Source organism: Ranitomeya imitator, chromosome 2, assembly GCF_032444005.1.
Source record: "Ranitomeya imitator isolate aRanImi1 chromosome 2, aRanImi1.pri, whole genome shotgun sequence".
Lineage (NCBI taxonomy): Eukaryota > Metazoa > Chordata > Amphibia > Anura > Dendrobatidae > Ranitomeya > Ranitomeya imitator.
This window is the reverse complement of record NC_091283.1, coordinates 822,564,377-822,578,801: the sequence shown is the minus strand read 5'-3', so window position 1 is coordinate 822,578,801 and position 14,425 is coordinate 822,564,377. Positions and strand designations below refer to the sequence as shown.

The window sequence follows — 14,425 nt, the reverse complement described above, 5'->3', positions numbered from 1 at the left end:
GGCTATTTTCTGTTTTTGCTTTTTCGTTTTTTGTTCCCCTTCTTCCCAGAGCCATAACTTTTTTATTTTTCAGTCAATATGACCGTGTGATGGCTTTGTTTTTTTGTGCCTTTTGAATGACACCATTGGTTTTAACATATCGTGTAGAGCCGAGCTGACGTTTTTACTGATACAATTTTGGCGTAGATACAATGTTTTGATTGCCCGTTATTGCATTTTATTGCAATGTTGCGCTGACCAAAAAAGACCAAATTCTGGCATTTAGAATTTTGTTCTCTCGTTACGTCATTTAGCGATCAGGTTAATTCTTTTTTTTATATTGATCAGGCAAATCTGAACTCGACGATGCCAAATATCTATATATTTGTTTTTTTTCTTTTATTATTTTGAATGAGGCGAACGGGGGGTGATTTGAACGTTTATATTTTTTCTATAGTTTTTAAAAACTTTTTTTAACTTTTTGCATGCTTTATTAGTCTACATGGGGGACTAGAAGCTGCAGTACTTTGATCGCCTCTGCTACATACAGATGATGATCAGATCACCTGCATGTAGCAGAAATGCTCACTTGCTATGAGCACCGACCACGGGGCGTCACTCATAGCAATCTGGCAATGACCACCACAGAGGTCTGGTGCAGACATTTGGTTGTCATGCCAACCCATCAGCGACCCGCAATCATGTGACGGGGTCACCGATGGGCGGGATTAGCAACGCGCTTTCTGTAAGCACGAGTTAAATGCCGCGGTTCCGACATGTTCGTACGTATTGGAAAGAGGTTTAAAAGAAAAAATGGTCTCCTTTTTTTTTTTTTTTTTTTTTTTTTTTTTTATAGCCAAATGTCATTTATTTGTATACATCAGCAGTTATCAAATTTTACAAAGCAAATCTTGTTTCTTATGTTAAAAAATTAAAATTTTATGTTTAAAAATTGGATCCAAGAGGAACCCAATTTTTTGGGCTCACGCATAGACTTGAATTGGAGTCTCATGTGAGATACCGAAGAAACTAGTTTTGTAGTTTTTTTTTTTTATTTTCCCACCCCTAAGATCAGATTTTGTGCGCAGAAAAAAAATCCGCTTAACTGAACAGCCAATTGAATACTGCCCAGCATTCGGACAGAAAATTTGGTCTTGTGACATTAGCTGAATAAATATTAGTCACGGAGATCTTTATGCATTCAGAGTAAATAGCAAGATAGGTTTCTACAATATGCAAGCGGACTTGTTTCATTGACATTCAAAAGTTTCCTTTTACTTCTTTGCTTGCAGGACTTTTCGACAGCCCACCTGGATCGGATGATGCCAAACTTATTGACATTTTCTATCCGGGAGACCAGCAGTCGGTGACATTTGGAACCAAATCAAGAGTTGGCATGGGAGGCATGGAGGCCAAGGTGCAGACAGACAATTATATGTTTTGTTTATATTGATAATGTAGCAGAGATCTTGGATATGTGATGACATGGAGTCTGTGTATCCAGGAATGTGTAGGAAGGAAAACCTTGAAATACACTACATATTCAATTACCGTGCTGTATGAATCTGTGAGATCTGAGCTCCATGACGGGAGTGGAGAGGATTGATGAATGGGAGATGGGGCCCAGTATTGGGCAGCCGCTACTAAGCAATGTACTGTTGGGGGAGAGGGTGTCGGATCCCAAATTTGAGTTTTTATACAGACAAGTCATCAATTGCGAAAAACCTGTACAACCCCTATAAATATGAAGGGGTTTTCCTGGATTGAGATATTTTGAAAGCCAAACTCCTAATGCCACATGAGAATGTACGACGAGCTCCGATCGCTGCTGTTTAACTAGTCAGATGTTTCTGTCAATCTCTGACAGCATCATTTTGATGGATTGGTTAGAGTGATCGCATGGTGCCGATGGGATACCATGGCAGCCATCCCCTTTGTGCTTTCTGGCTTCTGTGTAGTCGACGTGACATCGGCGCCAATACCAATCAGTGAGCGTAGTGGCTTTTCCCGTGTAGATGGGAAAAAAAATCTAAACATTTTCAGGCGTCTCCCATCCACTGCAAAAAAAAAATTAAAATTTGCACTTTAAAATTTATATATACACCAAAATCGCATAAATAAAAACGTCGGCGCGCCACACAAAAAAAACAAGCTCTCACACTATCTGAAAAATGTTTGGGTCTTAGACAATGGTGACACTATTTATCAATTATTATTATTATTTATGTATTTTTTATTTTATTTTGAAATTGCCCTGAAAAATTGTCGGCAGATCATTTTTACCGCAAAATATACGCTGTAAAAACTAAACCCTTTTTTTTTTTTTTTTTTTTATTTCTCCAATATTTCACACTATCCCTCATGTGGCCATGTTCACAGAAAAGTAAAACCATTCTGGCTTTTGGAGGAAAAGGGCAAACCGTGAGACTCTTATTTCTTTATTTTTGCCTTTGCAGGTGAAGGCTGCCCTGTGGGCCCTTCAGGGGGGCACCTCTGTTGTGATTGCTAATGGAACTCATCCAAAAATATCCGGCCATGTCATTACTGACATTGTTGAAGGGAAAAAAGTTGGCACCTTCTTCTCAGAAGTAAAACCTGCCGGTGAGTTAATAAATATCAGTGACCTTGAATATTAAAGGCCAGGGACTGTTGAAATTGCATTGTTGTACCATATAGAGAAACTATAAAGGTGGTTTAGTTTTTTTTTTTTTTTATAAACATGTGGATTTTAAAGCAGATTTTGTTTTTGAGCCACAGACAGATGGGATCCAGCACGAAGGAGACTTATAACTCTCTCTCTCCTTTTATTCCCCCCCCCTCCCCCATTCCTAAATTTAGCTGAAAAAAAAAGTGAATGAAAAAACTTCATCTGAGTCTTTCCTAAATACGCTGGTAATCAACTATCAAGTTAATAGTTGCCAATAGCAACCAATCAGCGCTAAGCTTTCATTTTGTAAACTGCTGGGGAAAATGAAAGCTGAGCAGTGATTGGTTGCTAGGGGAAACAAAGACACTTTTTAGAAATGAGGCCTACTGTGCATGACACCAGCCTATGTTGCCTGATTCACCAAGACTAGTGTTTGTCACCAATCTTGATGAAAAGTTCCTTGGTGGAAGATGCTGCACACCTCTTTGTTTACTTTTTGTGCATCTTTCTGGTTGCCCTTGTGCCAGAATCCAAACACTATACCAGCTTCATTGGATTTCGTCCTTACTTTCTTTCTTGCCCTTCAGAACAGTTGTGCATCCAGCATGTAGACACCTAGGACCCAATTCATTATTGCATTTGCGCCTTTTAATTTTGGTGTTTCAACCATTTTCCATTTGCACCTTATTCTGCCAATTTGCACTATTTTATGTGCTTTCCCTTTCCTTCCTTCCTTTTTAAAACATTGCAGATTTACTCCAGTCCCCGCTCCTCAGACTGATTCTCTGTATGCCTGAAATTTTTGTGCAAATTTGCTGTAACTTTAGAGGAACTTGTGACTTTTCCTGCTGAAAAGGTTGAAGATACAGTGCCTTGCAAAAGTATTCGCCCCCCCTGGAACTTTTCAACCTTTTCCCACATATCATGCTGCAAACATAAAGATACCAAATGTAAATTTTTGGTGAAGAATCAACAACAAGTGGAACACAATTGTGAAGTTGAACGAAATTTATTGGTTATTTTAAATTTTTGTGGAAATTCAAAAACTGAAAAGTGCGGCGTACAATATTATTCGGCCCCTTTACTTTCAGTGCAGCAAACTCCCTCCAGAAGTTCATTGTGGATCTCTGAATGATCCAATGTTGTCCTAAATGCCTAATGATGATAAATATAATCCACCTGTGTGTAATCGAGTCTCCGTATAAATGCACCTGCTCTGTAATAGTCTCAGCACAGAGAGCATCATATACATGCCGTGTGTGTACACACACACACACACACACACACACACACACACACACACACACACACACACACACACACACTGTATATGCCATACGCAACACACGCACGCACACACACACACACTGTATATGCTGTACGCAATACACACACACACTGTATATGCCGTACGCAACACACACACACTGTATATGCCGTACGCAACACACACACACTGTATATGCCGTACGCAACACACACACACACACACTGTATATGCCATATGCAACACACACACACTGTATATGCTGTATGCAACACACACACACACACACTGTATATGCCGTACGCAACACACACACACACACACACACACACACACACACACACACACACACACACTGTATATGCCGTACGCAACACACACACACACACACACACACACTGTATATGCCGTACGACACACACACACACTGTATATGCTGTACGACACACACACACACACACACACACAACCACCAGCAGAGCACCGTCGCGAACATGCCGCCATCTTTGTACAGGAGGAGCACATGCGCAGTTTTAATGTGACCGCTGCTATCTGTCTGCACAAAGATGGCGGCGGTCTGATTTACTGCGTCTGTGTGAATTCCGCTTAGTGAATCATTCATCTGATCCCGGCGGCTGATAAGCGACGTGTCTACAGGCAGAGGAAGCCGGTCACATTAAAGGGGTTTTCCCACAAACGAAAGTTCATTTTAAAAACTGTCTGTGTCTGATCGTGTACGAGAGCACATGGGGAACACAGGTCATAGAAGAGATGACATGAGAGGAGAAGACAGGAGATGGGGGTGAGAGAAAGCGCACAGGGGTGACAGACAGAGCACAGGGGGTAGACAGCTCAAGCGGGACAGCACATGAGGGGAGAACACAGGAAGGAGAGAGACAGCAGACAAGGGGGATAGCAACAGGGGGTAGACAGGTCAAAGAAGGGAGCACAGACGGGAGAAGTCAGCACATGGGGAAAGAGAAAGTGGATAGGTGGGTGAGCACATGGGGGGGAGAGATTCTCAACGCTGCAAAGCCAGCCCCCATCGTGACATTACCGCCCTCCTGATGCGATAGCATTGGGCCTCAATCTAGTTTCTATATAAATACAATCGCATTCTCATATTTTTTTTTTTATGTATATTTAGGGCCCACTGTGGAGCAACAGGCTGAAATGGCGCGGACAGGTGGAAGGAATCTGTCAACACTAAGGCCAGAGCAGGTGATTTTGCGTCCAAACCTTCCATATGTATCACAATGACTTTGTGTTGCTGTAGCGTACATGGGTCGCAGCAGCATGTGATGGAATTGTAGAGATGGAACAACCAACCTGTTCATTCTGATTCTCCGTCCACGATGTAGTTGTCGAATTAAATCTGCATTACACCAAGTTAGAAACAAGTCTGTGTCAAACTCCGCTCCTGCTAAATTCGTAGGCGCAATGTTGAATTGATGTAATTGGCTGTTTGTTTGTTTTTTAATATTCTTATAGTGAGCACTAAGATGGTGTTGACCTTATACAACATTTCTTCTCTCTTTGATGTAAGTTTGAGAATACTGTATGGTATGTGGCAGGATCAGTACAGGATAAGTAATGTATGTACACAGTGACTGCACCAGCAGAATAGTGAGTGCAGCTCTGGAGTATAATACAGGATGTAACTCAGGATCAGTAATGTAATGTATGTACACAGTGACTGCACCAGCAGAATAGTGAGTGCAGCTCTGGGGTATATTACAGGATGTAACTCCGGATCAGTAATGTAATGTATGTACACAGTGACTGCACCAGCAGAATAGTGAGTGCAGCTCTGGAGTATAATTCAGGAGGTAACTCCGGGTCAGGCTGCAGTCGCTGATGTAGACCTCAGTGTTATAAATTGCACATGATCGGTGGGGAATTCTCTTACAAATTTTCCAGTGGGGCCTATGATGTAGGAGTAGGCAGTCTATTAAACGTTATTCTGAATGCTAAAATGTTATATCTTCCAACAACAGAGAGCAGAAATCATTTTTCACCTCGCCGATTTACTTACCGATCACAGAGATGAAATTCTGGCTGGAAACAGAAAGGACATGGAAGAAGCAGAGGAGAAAGGTTGGTTATTCCCATAGACCTGATCTAGGAGGAGGAACATGACCGGTCTAAAATTTTGGCAGGGATCAGAAATGGAGAACCTAAGGTTGGGAACGAAAAAAATGGCATATAGGTGTTTGTCAAGATTAGAAAAAAAGGCTTTTTTTTTTTTTCTTTTTTTTTTACACATTGGTCTATGGGCTGTATTGGGCATTTTTAAATCTGTCCTATTTTAAATGTTTTTCCTGGGATTACAATATTGATATGCTATCCATATTTACATGCGTTTTTTTCCTGCGTTTGCGTTTTTGGCGAGCAAGAAGAGAAATTTCACAAGAGAAAAATCAAGATAACCAGACACCGCCAACGGGACTAGAGAGGGCGTATATGATGGGATCTCTATATATAGACCCTAGGGCTACTGAAATGTTAACAGTTTGCTACTGTATCCTGTGTCATGATGGAGGCAGCACGGTGGCTCAGTGGATAGCACTGCAGCCTTGCAGCGCTGGGGCCCTGGGTTCGAATCCCACCCAGGACAACATCTGCAAAGAGTTTGTATGTTCTCTCCGTGGGTTTCCTCCGGGCACTCCGGTTTCCTCCCACATTCCAAAGACATACTGATAGGGAATCTAGATTGTGAGCCCCATCGGGGACAGTGATGATAATGTGTGCAGCCTGTAAAGCGCTGCGGAATATGTTGGCGCTATATAAAAATAAAGATTATTATTATTATTATTATTATATCTGATCAGTGGGTCTAATACTTGCCACCCGTCACTGATCAGCTATATAACCTATTTGGCTGCAGGGAGAGTAGACTCAGGAGCTGAACTCACTGTCAGTCTCTGATACTGGCATTTTAGTGGCGCAGTCCTGATGCGGCATCTTTTTGGGCACCCATCGCCAATCTGCCAAACCCCTCCAGCTGTGTGATCACAAGAGAAGAGGAAGATGGGTCACTGGCCGCTGGACCCCATCGCTGCAGTCTTTGTGCTTCTGTGAAGATTGATTTCTTTTATATATTGTAATGCTTCTGTATTGCAGTACAGCAAAATCCCCAAAGATCGCAGGCTCAAGTCCATTAGAAAGACTAAAAATTGAAGTGAAAATTTTAAAAATACATTTTACAAATATTAAACAAAAAATAACACCCCTGCATTTTTTTTATGGAAAAAAATCAAATTGCCGGAATTTCCCAAACCCAAAAAACAATGGCAAAATGGTGGTTTGTTTGCAGCATTTCCCCTCACCTGGATTTTTTATTTTTTTTTTAACCTGTCTTCCAGAACATTGTATGCTAAAATGGTGTCATTCAACACTTCAACTCGTCCTGCAAAAACAAACCCACATGTTCTTGGGTGGATCGAAAAATAAAAATAGGTCTAGCTCTTTGAAGAATGGAGCGAATCGTTTCACCGTTTTTAATTTTTTTTTTTATATATATATTATTGTTCTAGGAAGACTGGCTGTTCCGCTATTGAAAAGATTGAGCCTCTCAACAGCAAAACTGAACAGCTTGGCCATAGGACTTCGACAGATCGCTGCCTCCTCCCAGGACAGCGTGGGCCGGGTCATACGGAGAACACGAATCGCCAAAGAATTGGAACTGGAACAAGTTACTGTTCCAATAGGAGTCCTGCTCGTTATTTTCGAGTCTCGGCCAGACTGCCTTCCTCAGGTACTACAAACCATTTAACATGATTAATACATTACATACACTCTACAGTGGGAAACCTTATACTGTCCAGAATTATGTGATTCTTATTACATGTTCAAAGTGGTCAGCATTAGACTCGTCTGCTACAGAGATTCAGATCTAAAGTTATTAAAACACAACCAATAAAGTCATGTTAGGAGTTATAGCACTTGGATCCCTACTGCTCAGAGTGTTGCCTTCCTCAGATATTGGAGCCGACTTCATGGAAAGACTATGAGCCCATTTTCAGTCTTGGAAGGAGAGCAGCACTGAGCCGAGTTAATCTTTTCTTCCATTTTAGTGATCATGGGGGGGGGGGGGGGGATTCTTCATCCAGACCTCCGCCGATCAAAACTTCTGATGTGGCAAAACTTTTTCAAAAGTGCAGATACGCTACAAATATCCAGACATTTGTTGTTGTTCTTCTTACGGCCTTCATGTTGAAATCTGTCATGCGGATCCTGATTACTGTTCTTGCTTTGTGCCATTTTCACCAGGTTTCGGCATTGGCTATTGCAAGCGGCAATGGTTTGTTGTTAAAAGGTGGAAAAGAGGCGTCTAACAGCAACCAGATTCTGTACCGGCTCACCCAAGAGGCGCTGTCCATTCATGGAGTTAAGGATGCCATCCAGCTGGTACATAGATTTTTATTTATTTTATTTTTTAACACTTTTTTTTTTTTTTTACATGATAATTATAAATGTGCTGTTTTTGTTGTTGTATCTGTCATTTTCTGAACTCCACTCCTCCTTCCTGATTTTACCATAGACCAGTTGAACTTTGATGTGGTCATAAATCAGCTGAGAGGGGCTGACTGCCAATGAGGACGAGGAGGCACTGTGCTGCTCTCCCACTCTGCATCCTGTCATTTTGACGGCTATTAGCAAATATTGATTCCTTCGCACCCAAGGCCATGGGGAAAGTTTCTGGAATATATGGAGAAGCGTTGAAGTGCACTTAGGCATGGTGAAAAGCAAGCATCAGAAGGAGCAGAGTCGAGATGGCGTACCTTCCGACATGGCGCCTTCTCCCCCCACAACAGACATAGTGAGAGTGGCTGAGGCTGCTGCACCAAACCTGGGGAGATTTGCTAGACTGACCTTACACCCTGATGATTCTTCAGGAGATTTATAACCTGATCAGGTATGCTGGCAGGGGAGGCAATGTGGCAAAATGGCACAACAATTAAACAGAGAAGCGCAGGAAATACAGAGCACTAACAACACCTATGGAGAAGATAATCCAGCCAATGATTCTCGGCAAGAGCCTGCACTACAAGATGTGTTCTGGTAGCAGTTCAAAGCGGCGATACACTTGGGCTGAAGCGACGCCGTGTGCCAGCAGAGAGGGCTCTGTGTGCCCTCTCTGGCACGCGTGCCATAGGTTCGCAATCAATGCCCTATATCCATGAAGCAATGGAGAGCGAGTCTGTAACCTGTTCCCAAATTATCTCCCTGTGAGGCCCAAAGGCTCTCGACTAGATTTAATTCAGAGTATACAAAACTCCAAGCTTTATAGACAAGATAGGGCATTTTGAATCATGGCGATCTCCTACGTGTGGGATTTATGAGGCACATGTGATGTATACGATGAGGGAATGCAGAGAGAGGCCCATTTTGGAACAAGGTCATCTCTTTGATATGAAGGGTGTATGGAGTGAAATCAACAGATCCCCGTCTATCTATATTGGGATTACTGGAGGATGGAGTGGATCCCAACTTGCCCCCATTCATAGGTTTTTCTTGTATCTTATTTCATGCACGTAAACTTCTTGCATTTCATTGTTAGACACACAACCTCCATCTGTGGGAGAACTGCAACGAAAAATAAAGAATAGACTATATCATAAACGTAACTTCGCCAGTTTGAAAAGCTATGGAGTCCTTGGTTGGATACTCCAGCGCCGCCCACATATCTTCTAATTAAAGATAGAGTATTTACGATTCTATCCCTTAATTGATAGTCCTCCTCTTTTCCTTCTCCCCTTTCTATGAATTTTATACTCCATTACTCTAGAACTACTCTGAAAATGGTCCTCTCTGGAAAGTTGGGAGGGTTAGGGAATAGAAGTTGAGTTACTTTGTTTGTTTTATGCTACGGAATTGTCAGTTATGTTATTTGAAAGATGGAAAATTTATATTTGGAGTTTTTTCAATCAAAATTATTTGATTTTAATAAATCAGCTGAGAAGAGCTCAGAAAAAGCATTTTAATAATAATAATAATAATAATAATAATATATTGTCCAGGGCAACAACATAGAGATCATTGTGCTGGGTCAGTATTTCAATACTTGGAGCAGAGATTGTGTACGATATTGCGTCATAGAAAAAAATCTGTTTGGCGCCATTTATTTATTTTTTGTGTGAATTTTGTCCTCTCTGCTTTACAGGTGAACACTAGGGAAGATGTTGAGGATCTGTGTCGCCTAAATAAGTTGATTGATTTGATCATCCCCCGTGGCTCTTCTCAGCTGGTCAGAGATATTCAGAACGCGGCTAAGGGAATACCTGTCATGGGCCACAGTGAGGGCATATGCCATGTCTACGTGGACAGTGAAGCCAGTGTGGAGAAAGTCACAAGGATTGGTAAGTACAGGAGACAACAACCTGCAGTAGATCTGATGAGACAATAAATAGGGTTGTCATTAAACATTTATCAACAGGAAATATAGAGGTCTATAGATGCAAGTCATATGTCTGAGACCCTCACCAATCTCCAAAATATGGATACCCCTCTCGTGTCTACATGACAGAACAATACCCCTCTAAAACATGAGTGTCTCTGGTCGGCCAAAGGATGGTCCTTTGTCACCTATTCCCAGCCTGCTCGCCCACCAGATTGAGACTGCACTGGGAGGAAGACTGGCCTATCCCAGTGACCCCCCCCTCCAACTCGGGGTTCCTAAAGACCATCCTTCACTCTGAGAAGAAGGATTTGGGACTTGGTCTCTAGGGGCCTCCCTTTTACGTCAAAGAGGAAAGAAGTTAAAGGGGGCGACTGTCCTACAGGGGCTCTTGGTCTTAACGCAAAGGCACAGCTGCACAGACCCTCGGTCACTGTCCTCTGCGCCTCCACTCTGGAGGGGTTACTGATGTCCGGGCTCACCTCCCTCTTTCATGCTGGGACACTCACCTCGCCGGGGAGGGGTTCCTTCTCTTATTGAGGTCACTTTTTTTTTTTTCTGTCCTGCCACAGCAAGGAATCCCCCTCTTGCTGTCTTCCTCTATCCCAGGCACTATTCTCGGACGATCATTTTAATCTAATCTCTTAATCACCGCCCACTGTTTCCATAGCATCACGCTGGCTTTTCCTCGCTCGGCAGCCAGTCGGAGCGCTCCTTCTTCAGGGGTGCCGACTTGTTATGCATTCCTTGCCCCCTCCTCTGTTCGGCGCCATCTTCTGCCGGACGCTGACTGCTCCGCAGCGTCTCCTCTGCAGGAACAAGGTCGGCTTCAGGACTGAATAGGCTCTGCCTTGCAAAACACAGGCCTGCACTCCTCAGCGGTCCCCTCTCCCCTGTGCAATGTCAAATTCTAGGGAGACCTGCCCCCCATCGCCCTTTCTCTGTGGTACTTCATTTTGCTTGTTCCTCCTGCACCTCCTTCCTCAGAGTGGGCGGCTGAACTTTCAAAATATGTTGCTGACCTAACGAAGGTATCCCAGACCTTGATTTCAGTCATGGAGCATCTGCCGGTCACTGCTGTGAATGCTAGTGCTTGAGCGTTCCCAGGGACGGTTCGAGTTCACCCCCTTCCCTATTCATTCCATCATGACAGACTGCGCACAAGATCCAAAAAGCGGACTCTTCTCTTCCTCTGGATCTCCATCACTGTCCACATCCTCCAGGATGGCAAGGGTCTCCTGCTTCACCTTCTCAGGGACTCATACAGTTCATGGGTCTAACTTCCACTCTGAGTCGGATTCGGACCTTGATTACAATCAAGCTTGCAAGCTGTGGGATGTGATAGACAGTCTGATTTTGTCCATCATTCAGACCCTCAATGTCAGGGACCAGGACTCCCATACTTCGAAGTTAACAGTATCCTTCAAGAAGGTGAAACTCAATCCCCGTGTGTTTTGCAACCCCATGGAATTTTATGCGGTATTTGCTCAGGAGTGGGAGCATCCAGAAAAATTTATTCAGAAGAGAAAATGTATTGAAAGCCTGTATCCTTTTCCCTCCTGACTTACTCAAACTCTGGACTGAGTTTCCCGTTGTGTACCTTCTGGTTTCTCTGCTGTCCTCCAACACCACCCTCCCTCTTTCGGATGGTGCCTCACTCAAGGACCCTACTGACAGACAGATCCCTAGCCAAGTCTGTCTTCAAGGCCCATGGGAGCATCACTCTGCCCTAATTTGGGTCTGCAAATCCGTTTCTGCCTGGACTAAGCCCCTTCGTCAAGGCATACTCTCAAGGGCCCCATTTGAAGAACTAGCAGATCTCGTGGACCAGATTGCCCATGCGGGAAAATATTTCTTCACTGCATCCCTCCACTCTGCAGGCTGCTCTCCTCAGGCCTTAAGCAACATTGTGGCCATTTGCAGTGTCCTGTGCCTCAAGGACACAACACCCAAAAAATCCCTCTCACGGTCTACCCCTATTTTGATCCAGGTTAGATCAGATAGTCACAGATGCGACAGGTGGAAAGAATACCTCCCTCAGCAGAGGCCCACCAGTCCTCCCACCAGAAAATGCACACTGCATATTCACTCCTTTCTCCACTTTTCAAACTCTGGGACATCAAACCATCGAGACCGTTCCCCTTCACTTCAAGAAAAGAGGAGACCTTCATTTAAGCAGACGCCTTCTTGGCGGTCGCCCAATCAAACCCCGCCAGCCCAAATGAAACATATTTTCCTCTGCATGATGGGTCGATCACACCTGGGGACTCTCCCAGGTGGACGGCCGTCTTCTTCTTTTCAGGAATGTGTGGCACTCCGTAGTCGCTGACACCTGGATGAGAGAGGTTGTCTCCGCCGGTTACAAGATATTCTCTTCCATTTCACACACTACCTATTTCTTGAGTCCCAGCCCCCAAGGGATCCCTCCCTGGTTCCTGAATTTTTTTTCAGGCCATTACCTTCTTCCTTCAGTCTGGAGTCATCATTCCCGTTCCCTCCCAAGATCGCTTCTCCAGTTTCTACTCAAGCCTTTTTGTGATCCCAAAAAAGATGGCTCTGTCCGTTCGATTCTACAACTCAAACTCCTGAACAAGCGTCTGCGGATCCATCGCTTCAGGATGGCGTACCTTTGTTTAGTAATTGCCTCCATGGAGCCTGCAGAGTTCCTCTGTGCAGTGGAGGACATCCAAAATGCCTACCTCCACATCCCCATCTGTGCAGCACAGCAAAGATTCCTCTGCTTTGCAGTTCAGGTCTCGCACTTCCAATTCACGGTGCTTCCATTCAGTTTAGTGTCGGCCATCAGAGTTTTCACGTAGGTCATGGCCCTCCTTCATCCCAGGGAAGTTCTAGCTATCTCCTACCTGGACGATCTTCTATCAAGGCTCCGTCCTGTTCAGGACTGCTGTGTGAGTCTCCAAGTGACGCTCATCATTCTATCCCGTCTGGGTTGGCACAGTCTACTCTGATCCCGGCCCAGTTCTTTGTTTTGTTTTTTTGTTTTTTTTAGGCATGCTCTTCATTACCACGCATGCAAGGTTACTTTTGCCTGAGGAAAAGGTCTCCTTCCTTCTCTGGATTCACTCTGTCGTCTCCCATCACCCTGTCCACTTCGAGTTGGTATGAGGCTGCTGGGCAAGTTGGTTGCCGCTATGGAAGCAGTTCACTTGGACATTAGAAGCATTAGAATGGCTCAGACCTTATTTTGTTGTATAGACATGATATCTGAAAATGCTCTAAACTGGGCGAAGGTCATTTCGAAGGGAGGAGGAGGTGGTGACCTCCCTATTGTGAATGGTGGATCCTGTTATCTACTGTATATAGAGGTGTTATCAGTCATTGTACAGGAGGAGGAGGAGGTGAGCTATGACATCGCCTATTGTGAATGGTGGATCCTGTGTTATCCACTGTATATAGAGGTGTTATCAGTCATTGTACAGGAGGAGTAGGTCAGCTGTAACCTCTATATTGTGAATTGCGGATCGTGTTATCTACTGTATATAGAGGTGTTATCATCCTTCGTAATCTTGTCAGTGATTATGAGACTGATGAAGAATCTTCTGTACAGTACATGAACGAATTTCCTTTCTCTTATTTTCATGAAAAAACCATGCATCATTAAACTGTGTGCTGATTTTTGTGCTGATTTTATTTTTTTCCCTTCTTCTTCTTCCTTCATTTTTTTAAAATCATTTTTAGTTCGAGATTCAAAGTGTGAGTATCCTGCTGCCTGCAATGCTATGGAGACTCTGCTCATCCACCGAGATGTCCTGAGAACACCGCTGTTTGACCAAATCATTGACATGCTGAGGGTGGAGCAGGTGATCAATGACTCTTGTTGAAGTTTTGCATTCATTTTATAGCCATCATCAATTTTATTTATTTAAAGGCTTTATCCCCACCACCACCTTCATGTATTTTGGATGTATACTGTATATGCCATAAATGTCTGACGTGGGAATACCACTAATTTTTGCCTACCATTAGGAATCATATTGCTGTTTGATTTGTTCATCAAAAGTACAGAAACGAAATAGTGTTAGGCCGGGTTTATACTGCGATAAAGCAGCCCGTTCAACGCATAGCGTTGACGGCCTGCGTTAACGTTATAGCATAGACGCCATCGCCCGCG

General features: G+C 43.5%; 1 protein-coding gene across 4 annotated transcripts in view; it reads left to right on the top strand.

Moving 5' to 3' along the window:
• Window positions 1–14,425, top strand: part of ALDH18A1 (aldehyde dehydrogenase 18 family member A1) — a 46,372-nt gene that overhangs the window by 28,818 nt on the left and 3,129 nt on the right. For all 4 annotated transcript variants that reach the window (XM_069753993.1, XM_069753990.1, XM_069753989.1 and 1 more), the window contains 8 exons: window positions 1,272–1,396; window positions 2,436–2,580; window positions 5,041–5,114; window positions 5,891–5,990; window positions 7,430–7,650; window positions 8,166–8,303; window positions 10,060–10,255; window positions 13,993–14,114. In XM_069753993.1, coding sequence (XP_069610094.1) covers window positions 1,272–1,396; window positions 2,436–2,580; window positions 5,041–5,114; window positions 5,891–5,990; window positions 7,430–7,650; window positions 8,166–8,303; window positions 10,060–10,255; window positions 13,993–14,114 — 1,121 coding nt within the window. The remainder of the gene's footprint in view (window positions 1–1,271; window positions 1,397–2,435; window positions 2,581–5,040; window positions 5,115–5,890; window positions 5,991–7,429; window positions 7,651–8,165; window positions 8,304–10,059; window positions 10,256–13,992; window positions 14,115–14,425) is intronic.